The sequence below is a fragment of the Hypomesus nipponensis genome, chromosome 15, assembly GCF_054491055.1.
Source record: "Hypomesus nipponensis isolate SF chromosome 15, ASM5449105v1, whole genome shotgun sequence".
In the NCBI taxonomy this organism is placed as follows: Eukaryota; Metazoa; Chordata; class Actinopteri; order Osmeriformes; family Osmeridae; genus Hypomesus; species Hypomesus nipponensis.
Genome location: NC_140375.1, coordinates 10,902,205 through 10,919,324, shown reverse-complemented (window position 1 = coordinate 10,919,324; position 17,120 = coordinate 10,902,205). Strand labels below are relative to the sequence as shown.

General features: G+C 43.6%; 3 protein-coding genes and 3 non-coding genes across 8 annotated transcripts; 1 reads left to right on the top strand and 5 right to left on the bottom strand.

Annotated features, from left to right (window-relative positions):
- Nucleotides 1-217: 217 nt before the first annotated feature.
- On the top strand, nucleotides 218-4,117 carry LOC146257483 (uncharacterized). The gene is made up of 5 exons (XM_084674525.1): nucleotides 218-676; nucleotides 939-1,203; nucleotides 1,585-1,665; nucleotides 1,801-1,881; nucleotides 2,288-4,117. The coding sequence occupies exons 1-5, from the start codon at nucleotides 653-655 to the stop codon at nucleotides 3,202-3,204; spliced, it is 1,368 nt and encodes a 455-aa protein (XP_084530651.1). The 5' UTR covers nucleotides 218-652; the 3' UTR covers nucleotides 3,205-4,117.
- Nucleotides 4,118-5,278: 1,161 nt separating this feature from the next.
- On the bottom strand, nucleotides 5,279-8,487 carry sagb (S-antigen; retina and pineal gland (arrestin) b). The gene is made up of 12 exons (XM_084673612.1): nucleotides 7,969-8,487; nucleotides 7,718-7,778; nucleotides 7,575-7,619; nucleotides 7,271-7,470; nucleotides 7,019-7,146; nucleotides 6,780-6,915; nucleotides 6,579-6,663; nucleotides 6,407-6,479; nucleotides 6,156-6,293; nucleotides 5,946-6,023; nucleotides 5,824-5,838; nucleotides 5,279-5,708 (listed from the first exon to the last, which is right to left on the bottom strand). Exons 1-12 carry the CDS (start codon nucleotides 8,014-8,016, stop codon nucleotides 5,648-5,650), a joined length of 1,068 nt encoding a protein of 355 aa, XP_084529738.1. The 5' UTR covers nucleotides 8,017-8,487; the 3' UTR covers nucleotides 5,279-5,647.
- A 1,579-nt stretch (nucleotides 8,488-10,066) lies between these two features.
- On the bottom strand, nucleotides 10,067-16,846 carry atg16l1 (ATG16 autophagy related 16-like 1 (S. cerevisiae)). Of its 3 annotated transcripts, none has more exons than XM_084673609.1 (20): nucleotides 16,717-16,846; nucleotides 16,100-16,211; nucleotides 15,907-16,000; nucleotides 15,713-15,818; nucleotides 15,221-15,294; nucleotides 14,866-15,117; nucleotides 14,709-14,774; nucleotides 14,475-14,561; nucleotides 14,300-14,359; nucleotides 14,096-14,140; nucleotides 13,267-13,369; nucleotides 12,676-12,781; nucleotides 12,184-12,254; nucleotides 12,013-12,084; nucleotides 11,492-11,612; nucleotides 11,287-11,392; nucleotides 11,008-11,157; nucleotides 10,866-10,913; nucleotides 10,639-10,740; nucleotides 10,067-10,543 (listed from the first exon to the last, which is right to left on the bottom strand). In XM_084673609.1, exons 2-20 carry the CDS (start codon nucleotides 16,203-16,205, stop codon nucleotides 10,450-10,452), a joined length of 1,863 nt encoding a protein of 620 aa, XP_084529735.1. In that variant the 5' UTR covers nucleotides 16,206-16,211; nucleotides 16,717-16,846; the 3' UTR covers nucleotides 10,067-10,449. The 3 variants fall into 3 exon arrangements, with proteins under 3 accessions (XP_084529735.1, XP_084529736.1, XP_084529737.1); XM_084673610.1 differs by having other exon boundaries at nucleotides 16,635-16,840; XM_084673611.1 differs by lacking the exon at nucleotides 14,096-14,140 and having other exon boundaries at nucleotides 16,719-16,846.
- On the bottom strand, nucleotides 11,684-11,947 carry LOC146257481 (small Cajal body-specific RNA 6). The gene has a single exon (XR_014731062.1).
- Nucleotides 12,344-12,610, bottom strand: LOC146257480 (small Cajal body-specific RNA 6). The gene has a single exon (XR_014731061.1).
- Nucleotides 12,918-13,185, bottom strand: LOC146257479 (small Cajal body-specific RNA 6). The gene has a single exon (XR_014731060.1).
- Nucleotides 16,847-17,120: the final 274 nt, after the last annotated feature.

Here is a 17,120-nt window from a genome sequence, read left to right as displayed (position 1 = left end):
TGAAAAGCACCAGATTTGAGAGAAGAGGAAAAAATATATTAAAAAGGACTACATGAGCGTCTATGCCTTGTACAATATGACAACAAGAGAGTCTATGCCAAAATGCTCTCCAATAACAATAATTTTAAAAATCCTTACTAACCATAACAGCATATAAAATAATATATATAGATATACATGATGTGCGAACATCCCTGTGCGAACTTTCATGGCGAATAAAACCCTTTCTGATTCTGAGGATGTGTCTTCTTATGGGAACTATATTATTACCCACTGATAGTTGACCTCAATTAATGCACCTGGGTATTCTTTTTCCCAAAACCCGGTAATAAATAATACCAGTAGGGGTCCCAACAGGATCCAATAACATGAACATCAACGCCTCTGCTGTATAACTGATGCATGAGAAGGATTATGGTTTCACTGCTTTTTTAGTTGTGAACTGTTGTGGACTAAAGTTCTAATGAGGTCATCTTATGCATGAAAGGAAAAACAACAGAAGCCCTAGTTTTCACAGGTTCACAAAGAGCCAGTGCTTGCCTCCATCCTCCAGACTGGTATGGAGCTGGGAGGGGCCTGGTGGTAACAGGTGTATAAGAAGGGTGCTCTTGATGGTCAGATATTCACTTCAAGAGATTCCAACTCAACGAAGATGGCTACATCCTCCACTGGACTGGTATGTACAGCCTTGTTCACAACCGCGTCTGAATGTTATCTGAGTGATAAATAGGACTGCTGACATTTGAATTTGATATTTGAGATCTCGGATTTAAGAGCTTTACAGCTTTTTAGAACTATTTTGCTGCATTTACGCTAGGTTTACTGAATGTTTTAGACAACTGTTCTAAAGTCCGAGCATAGCGTGTCATATGGTTATGTATAAGCAGTAAGCACTCTGTTTGCGATGTGATATAATCTTCCACTCTTCCTCTCTCAAGGCAATGAAGATTGTACTTGGATTGCTGCTTGGGCTCTCCTTGTCATCCGCAATGAGCTTGTCTGCTCCCCTGGGCCCTGACATGTTTAACGGCAGCATGATGTATCAGCCAGGACTGGATAGCAACGCTGACGCTACCTATTGCCAGATGCTGCTGGATTCCCCTGTGCCCCCTCCAGCTGACCAGGTGCCCTGGTTCTGTATCTGTTCCCGCTGCCAGGGCACCCTTGGACCCAAAGGAGACAGAGGAGACAGGGGCCTGCCAGGTAACTGACACCTAAATCATCTACATCTGTTCAACCAACACCTAGTTAAGTACCAACATAGGTATTGTACTCTCAAATACATTTACGTATGTAGCTATCGCAAAGCTGATTATCTGCTCCACTTGCTACATGCACTTACTATATGAATGTCCCTTTGGATAAAATAACCCTCTAACTAAAATAGTACTTTACATTTCATTTAGCAGATGCTTTTCTCTAAAGCGATGCAAATATGCAAATATTGTGGATAGAAACAGCAGATTATCAAGGATTAGAAGTGCATGGTTATAAATATTAAATGCAGTAGTGATCAGTCTGCCAAGCTCAGCGAAGCAAATGTTTATTCTCCATGGCAACCTTGCACTCTGTTCCCCGTCTCAGGAAGCCCAGGAAGCCCCGGCATCAGGGGTCTTACAGGGTTCAGAGGTCGCCCTGGATTTACAGGGAGGCCAGGCATCAAAGGTGAAGATCACCATGTCTGCATTCTCATTCATTACACTGAGGCAATTCAAGTAAACGTCTGCTGACCGCTATAAAAGCATCCACCCAGACATAGATGATCGAATGTCTTTTCTCGGTTGTGTTTCCCTCCCTCAGGTGAGAAAGGTGATGAGGGCTTAAAGGGAGACAAAGGCCCTCTGGGTTTCACTGGAGCCAAAGGAGAGCTTGGATTCAAAGGTAAGAGACATAGCAGCAGCTGAAGCAGACTAACCATTGTGTTATCTTCTGGTCATTCTGACCCATCAGTCATTGTGATCCACCATCGTATTGCGACAACTTTTCCGCATACAAAAACAAAGTGAAGCATTTTCTTTGAACCGTCGGGCTGTCTCAGAACCCCCACATCGCAAAGGTTAAAATAAAATGCTTTTTATTTGTTTTTGTATTGGGTAAAATTGGGTAAACACAACAATGGTTGTGACCCGAAGGCAGCACAAGGGTTACGAAAATGAAATGGGCAGATTTATTTGTTATCTACGTATCAAAAATATATATATATACAGACAACGATAGCCTTGATGTAACAGTAAAGTGAATGTTGGCTTTGGGAATCTTGCTGATGATCTGATGGCGCCTGTTTCAGGTGAAAAGGGTGAGACTGGTCTGGATGGACCAGCTGGAGAGCAGGGGCCCAAGGGAGATGAGGGTCAGTGTCCCCAAGCTTGTGAAGTTGCCCAGGGACCCCCAGGATTACCAGGCCTGCCCGGACCTGCAGGAACCAGGGGGCTGCCTGGTGTAGCAGGACCAACAGGGAGCATGGGACCTAAGGGAGACAGTGGTGTTCCAGGTGTTCCAGGTGGTTCAGGGCGTGCAGGCGAGAAAGGTGATCAGGGTCCTGAGGGAAACTGTAACTGCACTGATGGTGCTAAAGGGGCAACAGGACTGCAGGGATTACAGGGAGCAAAGGGGGACCAGGGTCAGGTGGGTCCACAGGGAATTAAGGGTAGCGTTGGCCCAAAAGGAGATGAAGGACTTATGGGAATGATGGGAATGCCAGGGCCTTGTGCCCCCCTAGTCCAGTCAGCTTTCTCAGTAGGACTAGGCAACCTCTTCCCTAATCCCAACATGCCTGTAGTCTTCTCCTTTGTCCACTACAACATGCAGGGGCATTACGATCCTCTGTCTGGTCTTTACACTGCGCCTGCCAACGGCACCTACATTTTCAGTTACCACCTCACTGTCTTTGGGAGAGTGCTAAAAGTGGGGCTCTTTCACAACTTTGTGCCAGTGGTGAAGACCACTAACACAGCTGATTTGGGCACAGCCTCCCAACAGGTAGTGCTTCACCTCAGTAGGGGCGACAGGGTGTGGATTCAAGTCAAGGATAGTACCACCAACGGCATGTATGCCAGCAGCGAAGCCAGCAGCACCTTCTCTGGCTTTCTACTGAATGCCGACTCCTGTGACATGCCCATGGGCAGAGATTTCCCTGTACCCATGCCCAAAGGACAATACAACTGGGGTGAAATGCCAGGCCCAACCCCCACCCCTGCCCCATAGATCTAACCTTACCAAACACTCATATACAAGTGCCAATACAGTTTTCCAAAATACGAACCAAAAACCTGATTATTCAGATGAAAGCCTTTTAGTCTTTGAACACTAGAGTACAGCAAGCACTAGGCCTAACTGCAGCCTATGCAGGACCAATTCTACAGTTCCACTAATGTCACTGCCCCCCTCAGTATTTTGATTCTAAGTCTATGTTGTTCATTGTAGTTTTTGTGTTCACTGTAAGCAGAATCAAAACTCTGCTAACACTAATTTGAATCAAAGTTGTATTCTCCATCCAATATAGCTGTTGAACTGTAGAATACCAACTGTAGGGTTGCTCCTTCAGAAACCCCCTCCCTCACAATTGTGTATCTTATATATCTTAAATGTGCAATTGTGATGATTATGTTTCAGTGTGGAAGAGAGCAGGTGTGTATTCTCACCCTTATTGCCTAGTCCCTTGTCCATTCTCCATACAAAATACTGTTAGTGTAAGATGATCAGAGCTGTCTGAAAGTGCAATGTTCAAAGAGGGTTCATCTCATTCAGATTGAATGCAAGATTGTATAGGTGTGTCTATTTTCAGTGGGTATTCTCTGTAATGTGAAACTGTTTAAAAAGAGTGAAGGTGTTCTCAATAGCGAGAGGTATGGTACAGTTTAATGTGGCAAGGCAGCGTCTTTACTGTTGGTAAAAGGTACAGGAAGAAAGGGACTGAAAAGAAGAGGGAGGGAACAGTTAATGATTGTCTTCAAGACCTAGCGCTTTATGTAGAATCACATTGTTGCAGTAAACAGGGGTTAGACCACAGCAGAAGATATATATTTAATAATAATGACGAATTGTATTTAATGCATTCAGGCGATTGTTTCATTCACTGTTCTGAAATCTGAAATAAAATGTTCAAATAATGAATAAATGTGTTCTCCATGAATAATTAAATAAAAAATAAAAAATAAAAACTGAGCCAGTTTATGTTTGACTCACAACCACACCATATTAATATATGCATTTTGTTTTACAGCAGTGGGAATGAACCGTGTAAAAAACTGTGGATTGCAGCCAAAGCATTTTTTATTAAGTATCTCAAAATTGTTGTTCACAATAATTACAAGATTCTAGAATGTAAAAATATTTTATTTAGTAGCACACTATTCACATGCAAACACACAGAAATATGTGAAACAAACATGGACAAGCTCAACATCTGAACCATCATATCTAAATGACCAGGCCCCTTTGCAGTTCCAAAAACACAAACACTAAACAGCCCACAATACAAAACTTGAGGTAAAATACCATCTTTGTGGAAGACTTGTTGTTTGCAGTTCCTCATTGCACATTATAGCGATTGGGCTGTAATACCAGAAGCCTAAGGCTGCATCTATTCTCTGTGGTCTCCAATCATCTCAGTTCCTTATGGTCCTCAGCAGGTCTGGCTGTGTCAGCCTGTGTTTGCTGTTGGGGCCATGGCTGAGCGTGGATGAGCCTTGGTGCACCCTTTGAGCCCCTCCTCCTCAGGCCTCTGTAGGAGACTCGTCATCATCCCCAATCACACCCTTCAGGTAAACCCTTTTGAATTCCTCAAACACCATATCACCTGACTCGCTGGTGAGCAGCAGAGATAAAGTGAGAAAAGCAGACAGATCGGTTTGCTAGAAGTCACAAAACACAGGTCTCATCTCATAAAAACTGATACTTATGTTATCAATTAATCTTGTACCAAATCTGTGCCGTGTCATAATAAAACTGGATCATATAACTGAAAACACCCTACATATCATATTAATCTCAAGCAGCATCAGGAAATGTTTTACAGTGGCCATTCTTTGTTTAAAACTCATACTGTGTTTCATAAAGCATTGTATTGTGAAGTCAGAGCAACATAGGAACTTCTAGAACTGGGTACATTAAAGCCGTATTGAATTATGGGAACCGGCTGGTGATACAGTCAGGAAGAGTGGCCAAACCTTCCAACAAATAGTGAATTCAACACCACACATAGACTGGGACCAATGACCTCACATGACACAATTGAGAAAAAACAGAGTCTTACCTCTCTTTGGCTGTATGACGGACGAGGAATAAAAGGAAAATAAGACTTTATTTATATAGCACATTTCATACAAGAATTGCAGCTCAAAGAAAAGAAAGTGATCATCAAAGGATAAAGGAACATTGTCAGTCATGTATTTACTTTCAGCAGGCCATTGTGTTCTAATCTGGATAGACGGGTATTAAGTGTGTGGACATCATAATGCTAGCTGGTTGCACATTGGAGTGGATAGATATAGATCTACAGATGTCAGCAAAAAGGAAAGCCGATTAAATGCCTTTCACGGTGATCTGAATGCAATTATCGACCTGAGCATCTACCTGTTGTTTACCTGATATTGTTTTCACACCTTGATAGTTATTGTGTTTGGGGTAGAGCTGAGTGGATGGAGATTTACTCACCTGGATCAGGTTTCGGATGCATGAGCTTGAAAGGAACCTCAACTGATACATCACTAAAAAAATAACAAATTAAAAAAATAACAAGATGTCACTCCATTCAGCATGAAGGACAGATTGTAGTGACTACGATAAACACATTGTATGAAGAAAATAAGAAAGAATCCATACCTAGATCCGACCGTTCTTTTGAGGAAATAAGGGACAGGAAAATGATTAGATGAAGATGTGTGATGTGATTCGAAACAATTGTTACAAGATATAAGCATGCGGTGGTGAATTCTAATCCATACCCTGCAGCAATGAGTCTCGCCACTACTTTGTAGGACACGAGCATTCCCTGCACCTCCTTTAGCACTTCATCTTTTACACTGCAGGAGAGAAAAGGGAGGTGTTAATGAGTCCAAAAAGAGGGAAATAGTTTATTCAACAGTATTGTTTGATTAGGTTTAAATCAACATCAATATGTCTGTGGAGTGTGTAAATCTGGTGTGGTTGCTCACATGCTTGTAGAGGCTAGGTTAGTGTCCTCATGCTTCAGTTTGCCATCTAGAGCCAGACCTTTTCTCTCCTTGCAATTAGCCAACAGAGGCAGAAGGGTGTACTGCTTCTTCAAGCTGGTGCCAGAAGGTACTACATCTCTGTAAAAAAATTAAATAAGATCATATTTGTATTTCCTTAACTGGAATTGTTACTTCTTATTTGTCTTTGATAAGTTAACAACTAAATAACAAAAGATGTTTGTGACACTTACTCTGTCTCTTCTTTGACCACAGACTTGACATACTTGTCATTGGAATAAAGAACCACATTGGTCACTTGCTCAACTGTGAAAGTAAACAGACAAATGGACATGAAGGAAATGTTCCCTACCATGGATAAAAAGTCACCAAAAAATGGTATTTGATGTGGTCTAATATTCTCACCTGACAAAGAAATGTCTTTTATTGATCTATTGGAGCTGTTTGTGACATCAACATTCACATTGATGGGTTCACCGTGGTAATAGGTCTGCAGATAAAGAGTCATACTAAATAGTTATATTTAAGTTAAATTTGTGTTCCATTAATTAACCCTTGTTGATGCCTCCCATTACTCTTGATCATAGTGACTGCTGATGGACCGACCTCTTTCTCCAGGCTGACTTGCACGTGTAGGGGTTTGTCAGACATGAGGAACTCACAGGTGGTCTCGGCAGTGGGGACCACTTTGCTGTCCTCAGGGGCATACTGGATCTTACGGATGGCCAGACGCACAGAGCTCCTGCAGAAAGACACACAGACAGACAATCACTGGTGGAGACTTGTCACCTGACAAACCAAGTACTTTGATTTACTTTAGGAGTGGTTTGTGTGTCTGTCCATACCGCTTTTGGACCTTCTCATCAAGATTTTCAGCACAAAAAGCCTTCACTTCAAACTCTACCGAACATTGTTTGCCCACATCAAGGGGGCCAGGCTGCAGACACACTGAGCAAGGCAGGTTGTCTGGGAACTGAAAGACAATATAGCCATATAGTACATTCTCTAAGTATAGTGCTTGGTCCTTTTTTTGTTGTCCAGTATAGTGATGCTGACTGCAACTACACTGTAGTAGGATACTTTTTGCTGGCTCTCACCTCAAAGAAGAAGGGGAAAGCATTGTCTCCTAGTTTATGAAGGAGTTTCTCCTGTATCTTGGTGTGTGTGCTTCTCTCCTTGTCCTGCAGTTCAGGGTAGACTTGACGAGTGGTCAAAAAGATGTCCCTGCGGAAGATCATACCCAGCACATCCTGGTCCTCACGGCCATACTTGAATGTGCAAGACAGCATGATGTACACTAGGTGGCGAGAGAGGAGCACAGTCATTACAAGTCTGCCATCTGGGGCACATAGCGCATTTGTTAAGCTACATTCTCATCAGTTCAGATGTTGAGACACAAACCTTTCTTTCCTTTGACCTGCACAGGATCGATCAGAACAACTCCATCTAATGAATGACAAGGGGGGTAATGAACTGATTAGTAAAACATTTTTAAATGCAACTTAAATGTCCCCTACAACGGTTAGGCCAGGGGTCAAACTCACCCACGGGATCAACAGAGTCACAACGATCCACAAAGTCTCTCTTCGCCATGTAGACGCCCACCTGAAAAAGACAAAAAATGAAGATAGAGGGCTTTAAGGGGAAGAAAATGGCTCTGAGAACAACTACAAAAACACCAGGACTGACAGATTTTACAGAGGAGACATACACAGATAAGGGTCAAAAATTATTTGGGGATAGCTAAAGCATTTCTTGTGTTCCTTCTGCAGCTGGTAAATGGAGGGGAACTCACCGACTTGTCTCGGGAGAGCTTCTTGAAGATAACAGCTTTGGGACTCATTGCTTGATTTCCTCTCGAGACCCGCAGACAAAATGAATCGGATGCTCTTCTCGGCCAAACTATTTGGATTGATTGACTGACCTGCAGGATAGAGAAGAATGCAGTGCAGATCCATGTTGCTGCATTTATAATCTGTCTGACTAAACCTATCACCACGCCCTCTCCCTACCCCCCTATTTACCTATGCTTTTTAAATGCGTCTTACTCATGCACTCCTGTCAGCTCCTTCCGTCAACGTGATTAGGCGCCCCAAGACTTGAGGCACAAGGATATAATCCTCAAATGCACAACAGCCTTGAGCCTTGTAAAATAGCTCACAATATTAACAAAACTGTTGACACTTTAGAATAATCATAAGGTGACTGTTGTATGACAGTTTATTATGATAGTGAAATATGTTGGTTTGTCAATACACCTGGATGGATACGATTACCCAGATATGTTAATGTAATGGCAAACCAACTGTTCGATCATTAGGTGCCTGGTCACTCATTTAAAACATTTGGCTTAGCCAAGGCCCACTATAATACAGTTATGTCTAGTTGTGTTAAGACACTAAGCTGTAAAGACCTTGTTGTTAAACTCAGCAGTCTGCACGCTGACATCAGCAGGGAGACCAATGAGATTACACTAAGGAACGGAAAATGACTCACTACAATCTCTTCGAAAGAGTTTATAAACATTGAACGGGAGCTATATATCTGACCCCATATCGGAAAAATACCTCAGACATACTGTACATTAAATGTTTTGTTTTCAGTTTCTTACATTTCATTCATCTTAGGTTTGACAAAACTTATTTCCCCACAGAAAGACAGTCATGTTTCCACACGTTTTCAGTGTGCATACATTAAAACAGGGGAACTTTCATTTACATGTACATAACTTAAGCTTTACAATCATTTTGCTGATCACAGAAGAAGAGAGGACAGCTGATCAGCGGCACACCGTCCCTCGTTCAGTTGAGAGAATCAGCCATTTTCAAGGTGTTAAAAAGGTCTCTTTCCTTAGGCCCGGGTCACTTCCGCAAAACTAGACACAAAACAGTGATTAATGCTAGTTGAGTGCTGCAAGGCACCGAAGACCAGATTTAGGTACTGTTCTCGTGGTGATACAGAGAGGGGGGGTGCAGAAGACCAGAATCCATCTATTCTCTAGTTTTATGTTTGTATGTTTATTTCCTTAGGAAGGTAACAAGTACAAACGTCTCTGAACATATTCAGCCAGGCTGAATCAGGTCATGTCACACTGTCCTCTATGGCCAGGACTTCCTGTACAGAAGCAACAGAAGAACACTGGTAGCTGATATGTAGTGAGATACACATACTGTACATTTTGTGAATCAAAAAATCCTATGGCCTGTGAAAGCCAGAATCAAAAAGCGCCATGGAGTGTGAAACAGAATCATGTTTAAGAGCACAATGCATTTCTTTGAGGCAGTTTCCTGCAAAGATCAACAACCCAATGTGTGAACACACATTGGATAACAATTGGTTGATGTTTCAAGAAAATTAGGATTAAAGACAGTTGTCATACACACTCCTACTGGGTAGGCAATACCAGAAAATATTACAGACCTTACAAGGGCTCACCATTCCTTTTACTGTGACAGGAAAAACATTGTTGGAAACAATACGGCAGCATAAATATAATTGAACGTTTTTGAACCTCAGTGCCAACTTCAAAGCTATCAGTGAGCCAACTCATTCTTTGTTTTAGTGTTATTGGAGTGCACCGTTTTGTGATTGGCACAGTCTTATTCATGCATGTGTTGAAATATCGCTTACCCATTTAGACTGCTAGCAAGCATGCTTTCACATCAACATTTCTAACCAGCTGGTGACAATTACACATCCTTATGTAGCTTAGCATTACAGAACACACCCCTAGCAGTGGACAATGCAAATATATGTATTTTGTCAAGTCCAAAACAGGAAATTGAACTCAAATGAAAACCAAATGCACACAGACATCTACATCAAAAGCCTCTCCTGACAATGGTAATGGTTAACCTTATACACATCAATGCTGTAAAAACAGACGACCCAGCTCAGTTTAAAATAAGTTTTATAATCTTTCATATATCCGGTTTATAGGCAATATAATTGACAGTGCTGGATATCATGTAAATTGAGTTGATATATGATCCTGTTCACTGGGAGAATACTCTCTCCATATTTGTGGGCTTTGTGGGGGGGACGGGACGACGACACCTGTTCATTGCTGCATCCTAGTATCAACTGAAACTGTGTCCAGTGGGGACAATCAGACCCACGTCTTACAAATCTGCACACATAAAAAGTCCAGTGTCAGTGTGCAGCGCAATATGGGTAGGACTATGAGACTCCCTTCCTCCCTCTTGTCCAATGTCTAGATCTCCATTCTACAGTCAGGTCATTAAGTCACCCAATGTCCAGAGCAGAGCTTAGCCAATCACATGTCAGACCAGAGAACCGCTTTGCTGCCCTTCTCCACACTGACCACGAAAGCTCCCGAAGGTGACCAAGAAACAGCGTTGATGGCAGTGCTGAAACACAGACCCAAACATTAGTATTTCAAGCCAATGAACTGTGCTTTTGTTTCAGTTACCAGTAATAAATAGAAGTCTTGCTCAAAACAAACCTGTGGTTCTTGTCTAACGTGCGGTCAACCTTCCCTGTCAGTGTGTTCCACACATACAGGGTGGCATCTGCAGAGCCCGCTGCCACATAGCTGCCATCAGGACTGGGGGGGGGGGGAGAAGGGTCAAATGTTTTCATGGGTACCACCAATGGGTATGTATGTGGGTACCATCTCAACTACAGCCATGTGAAGGACAGAGCTTTTGGCACCAAATGGTGAACACTCACCTGAAGGTCACTCTGGTCCAGTCAGCTCCGCACTTGAAGTTCGGAGCACTGAGGAAAAAGAACATTAGATTGTATGTGGAAAACAATCGTTTTAACCTCGTTATGTCCCCTAGTAGCATTCCAGCACCATGGGCCTCCTTACCTGAAGGTCTGGCGGACAGCGTTGGTACGCAGGTCGATGATCTTGATGAGATCATCCCTTGAGCAGGCGAGCAGCTCGGTGCGGTCGTGGTTCAGATCCAGTGACGTGACCTTGCCCAGGAGCTCCAGCTCACGCACGATGCTCTCAGCTCTGCAGGACCAACACCAACCGCCCATCAGACACACTCTCTTCATTAGGACTTCAGTGAATAAACAATTAGTCCCCTGTTATCATCTCCAGTTGTGTGCGTGCTAAATGAACACAGCGCTGGGTTCCTACCTGATGTCCCAGAAGCGTACTTTCTTGTCAAAGTGACCACTCATGACACACTGCTCGGTGCAGACAATGTCATTACAGCTGGAGCCAGCAAACACAGTCTTCATACCTATTAGCACCAACAACAACAAAAATCAGATGAATTGTAAAATTGGAAGAAAACTAAAAGGCAATTAAGAGCAGGACGAATGCTGGGAAAAATACTAACAGACTTTGCTGCGCAGGTCCCACAGCTTAAGGGTCCTATCATAGCTTCCAGATACGATGCGTGCGTTGTCAAGGAGGAAGCGGGCAGAGAGTACCTTCCCACTGTGACCCGTGAGCGTGTGCTGCAAAATTAGACAAATACCAATGTCACAACCCAAGAATGTTTCATTGTTGAGTGGGGAGGAAATTGTGTGGTCTCAGCACAGGTTTGAGATCAGTGGCCCAGCCCCATACCAGGGCCCAAAACTCCTTGATGGTTGGTGATGTTGGATGTCCATCATGACTGAATCTTTGTTTTTGAGAGACATAGACTGAGGGCTCATCCTGTTTGTCAGCAGTCCCTGAATCCAACACTGCACAACTAGAGCATGCTGGGTAGGGGTCAGGGGCTGCTGGGAGTCGCATGCAGCAGGTAGGGGAATTGGGCAATCAGACCTTTTACATGTCATCATTGACCATGAACATCCGACTAACAGGTGGACTGTTATTTTCAAGAAATAAAGTTGGATCTTCTCTCCTCACCCTCAGTCTGAAGTCGTCTACAGTCCAGATCCTGCTAGCAAAGTCATTGGAGGCTGCCAGCAAGTATGAGCCCTATAAACAAACACCTTTTTACTATCCTGCTGTTAGAATGAAATGTATCGCAGACATTGTGACAGGAAAAGCAAAGCTGCACTCAATAATTACACTTACAGTACTGTCAAACTCAATGCTGGTTATACCAGCATTGCTGCCTGTCAGAGCACCCTTGGGTTCACAGCGACCTGAAAAGACACAACAGCATTTTATTACAGATAACAAACCTAATGTGCAAGATAAAGTTACCATCAATTCCCTATGGTTTCCTGAATAAGGTCTCAGCTTGAAAACTTGGGATCATCTACCCATCTCATTCCCATGCCCAATACTCCATTGTGGTTGGTTTTGTCAGATATCCATCATGACTGTGAATCATTGTACTCTAAGAAACACAAACTATGATGGTCATCATGTCTGTCAGCAGCCCCTGAGTCCAACGCTGCACAACTAGAGCATGCTGGGTAGAGAACAGAGGCTGCTGGGAGCTTAAGGGCTGGGAAGGGACTTGGGCAATCAGACCTTTTACATCTCATCATCGACCATAATACCTGAAAACATGATGTTCCGTAGAAAAACAATGCCAGATATCCAGACCACTGAACACACCTGAGACCACTTCCCATAGTTTGACCCGACGGTCCATCCCCCCTGTGGCCAAGATTCGAGATCCAGGACTGAAACGAACTGCGTTCACCTCCCCGTCATGGGCCTCCTGCAACAAACGGACACAAACAGGTGCTCTATAAAAGGTAATTAGGTAGGGAGAAAAAGTGAAAAACTGCAGCCAAAAATATGTCCTTCCTAGTCAGTTGAAGTTCCTGATAGTCTTTGTAACATTGTCAAGTTAAGGTCTCAGCTTGAAAACTTGAGATCATCTACCTATCCCATTCCCACGCCACAATACTCCATCGTGATTGGTTGTGTCAGATATCCATCATGACTGTAAATCATTGTACTCTAAGAAACACAAACTATGATGGTCATCATGTCTGTCAGCAGCCCCTGAGTCCAACGCTGCACAACTAGAGCATGCTGGGTAGAGAACAGAGGCTGCTGGGAGCTTAAGGGCTGGGAAGGGACTTGGGCAATCAGACCTTTTACATCTCATCATCGACCTTTAGCTTCTGAAAGAACCACCTGCTCAAGACTGTGGGCAGAGGCAAAATAAAAAAATGTAAAAGAAACTTGGGTACGTACAAACACATGCAGTGCGGTCGAGGGCACACGGACTTCCGCACACACCCCAGACGGAGCTTCGGCATTCTCAGGTGAGGAGCTGAAGGAGTTACCAGGGCGACGCCTGTGGAGCAAGGAGGCACATTTGTTCACCCTTCAACAAATTACCTTTCCAATTCAAACCACACAGAGAAGGGAAACACACGCATATTTGGAGAATTCACTGCTCAACATGCAATGGTCATAGAAGTCCAATGCATGGTCGGGAAGCAGAGCAATGGGAGAGTGGCATCTTGTCAGGAAGCGATGGAAGCAGGAGACATCAGTAAACCTCAATCATAAGCAGGTCAGTTCATAACAATTATGCAACCGTTAACTACATTACTCACGCCAACATGAGGGGAAACCTAACAAGATCATTATGGGAGCCTTGAGGGAACATTTAGGAATTCTCATAGGAAACTCTTTCCCATCACTAAAAAGCAAAATGCACTCAAATCAGCAATGCCTTACAATTCCTGTGTTCCCGCAAGATTTCTATGTTCTGCCTCTCAACATCCAATCATAAAACAGGAACGTAACTTGATTGACACTAAACAAAACCATCATGTCAATTTGAAATGCACTTTCATTCTGGAATTCATTTACATAAATCAAATTGTGTGTTAGTCATCCCAGATTTGGTCGAGAAACCACCTTTGGTTGTGGAAACTGTCTTCTATGAAGCCGAAAACATCCATCAGTATAGATCCATTAGTCCATGAACCCAGATATCTCTAACACACACACACACACACAATTACAGGCACAGACAACTGTGAGCCCTATTGACACCACAGTGGCATTTCACCTGGAGTCTGATGGGAGGAGTCCTGGCTGCACAGACTCAGACACGCTGCAGACAGACAGAGAGAAGCCATCAACAACAGGATGGACACCCCCACCCAGAGAGGAGCATGGGAGTATACACTGACATGAGGACACAAAAGACCCCACAGAGCAGGAAAGATCTCTGTACACTGGCCACTGCACAGATTAGTGCTCAGTTACATACCCAAATATGTTGGAGATGGAGTCCAATAGACCACCTGGAGGAGGCTGTGATATGCGTTTACTGCAGGAACAGAAAGAGGACTATCAACTACATGGAGGGGGGAGGGGGCAGAAACTACGTAGCTACACATGCATGCTTCTAGGAATTCTATCAAGACAAAGACACCTTGTATTACCTGGGAGTACGACTAAGCGGCCGGTTAGGTGAAGCCTCTCCAGGCACTTTCCCAGAATCCTCTGGTACGACCTCAATATCGTCGTCCCTGCAGAGGGCAGATGACAGGCCATGAGTCAGCAGAAACACAAGAAATTTGCAGAGTTGATGTTTCTGTATCTTTAAAAACTGCATGTTTTTGCTGGAGACAAAAACCCGAGAGCCACTTTTTACCACTGTAGCACGAGGTACTCACGGGTCAAAGGGCAGCGGCTCCTTAGCAGCATCCGCTAGTTCCTTTTGGAGCTTAGCCTGCCTACGTCTAACATGGAAAAAAAAGAGAAAATTAAACTCTGCCTGCAAATTACAACATGGGACACAGAGCAGACCCCTGAACCTTTCTCTGCACTCACCTACAGTCCTTCTCATTTTCAGCATTGAGCCGGTTGGCCTCCTGGGACTTTTCAGCCATCCAGCGGGACACCAGTTCCTGGTTGTCTTCGGTGGTGCGCCGCAGTTTCTCCTCCAGGGCACTGAAGGTGATCTGCAGGGCGTCATACTCGTCTTTCAGAGTCTGGTTGGCCCTCTCCAGGTCCTGTAGGTAGTTGTGTAGCTCTTTGCAATCCCCCTCTAGCTTAGCTATCTGCTGCTGATACTCCAGCATCCTACCACAGACAAGGACAAATGCGAGGGTCATTTGGAGAAGTGTTGAGTGAAATGAATCACATGCTAATGGGAGATGCATGAACAGCTTGTGAGTATACTTACTTGGCCTCATTGCTTTGGATCTCCTTGTCTTTCTGCTGAATCTGGTTATTAAGTTCAATCACACTCTGGGCCAACTGCACAGACAAGACAGAAAGACATCACAAAGGACATCTTTATGATCAACAAAAACATGCATGTCAGCCACCCCAAACCGAACACAGCACAGTCTGTTCAATGTCTGACTGACCACATGCCTATTGGCCTGATCTTTGATAGTCAAGTTATTAGTATCCATGTCTGTTGGACAGGGCAGCAGCAGTCTTGTGAGTGATAAGGTGATGAGGGCACCTAGAAATAACAGTGAAGCCTTTGATTCCTGTGCCCGTTCTTAGCCAGCCAGCCTTAACATTTCCAATCATTTGGTATTGAGCAAGGGAAAAAAACCTGTACCAGGGATTCAACATCTTACATAAAGGCAAACATGCAATACGTCTCAATGATAAATGTGTGCTGTGATAAGACTGGAAGACAGGCAAGCATGAAATGGCTAACCTCGCCACGTTTCTTGTGCAGCTCTGTCAGTTCCTCCTGATGTTTGATTCTCATCTGGGCCATCTCCTGCTGTAAGGCATCATTACGGGTGGTGTCTGCCCCTGGGCTGGGAAACGAATCACAATGCTAGAGGCTTCCAATTTGTGTATAATCTCATTACCAGATGACAGAAATCTTCCATGACCATTGCTTACCTGGGCTCATGTCTGCTCTGTAGGTCATATTTGTCAGTTTGATATCTTTCTGAGAGTACAGTTTGTAGATCTGACTTCTCCAACAGACGATTATCTGGAATTGACAAACTCATTTCTCATCCTTTCATGACACCACATTCACACAAATGATCAGCGTGCTTGGTTCTAATGTGCATCAGATGATCCAACTGACATTGGTGGATGATCTCCTCAAAGGCCTGTCGTTGCACTCGGTCTCTTTGCTTCAGCTGCTCTGCGATGTGCTTCTTCCATGAGCACTCCACACGGCGCTCCGCCATTGCCACCTGCACAGTCACCACAAGTATCGAAATTAATCTAGCATACGTCTCTTATATACACCAAGCAGACACATTTTGAAAAAGTTGCTTTTGAAATCATTTTGTTTTAAATGGGTGGAAAGCTAGCGAGCTCGTCACCCTTTCCATCGGTGGATGGGTCCTACAAAGCATGTGAGATCAGCATTTCCGTACTAACAGCTAGCTAGCAAGCTAACAATTAGGTATGGCTAATCTAAACAAGCTAGCATGTGCAATTCATCCGATATGGTATACAGCTACACGGTTCGATTGATTAACCACCAATATGATTTCAATTACAGTATCAACCAGGCAACACAGGGTAGCTCGGTCAGTAAAAACAAACATAAAAGCACGTTTGTAGACGAAAACATCATTGCGATTTCTTGCTAGATAACGATAGCTAGCTACCTTAGCGCATCTGTCTGAGTAACGGCGAGTGCTGGTTGTCTAACTACATAGTTGTTTTAAAAAAGGAGGGTAATAAACTCACACCATCTAACCCAGTCTTCGGACACAATTAAGACCATACGGTAATAAGAACGCAAAAATGGTAAGGGACTCGACCACAATAACAGTAATGAAATCTTCTTCCTGCTCCTACTCTTCTGCGGTGCTTTATAGAGGATGGCAACTAACGTTTAGGTGCACTATCACCTCCTACTGGACAAAACTGGACGTCACAGGCCTAACTTCTCAACGCTAATCCTGTTTGATGAAATCCAAATTATTTGCTTGATTTTAACCAATTGCCAGTCGATCTCTTCGCCCCTTTCAAACACATGCTTTGATGTCTTATTTTCTCACTTCTTCTGAAGATAGTATCATGCTTTCTAAGACAGCGTAAAGTATAGTCCAATGTCTATAACGCTACTGTATGTTCTGTTTGCCAGTAAA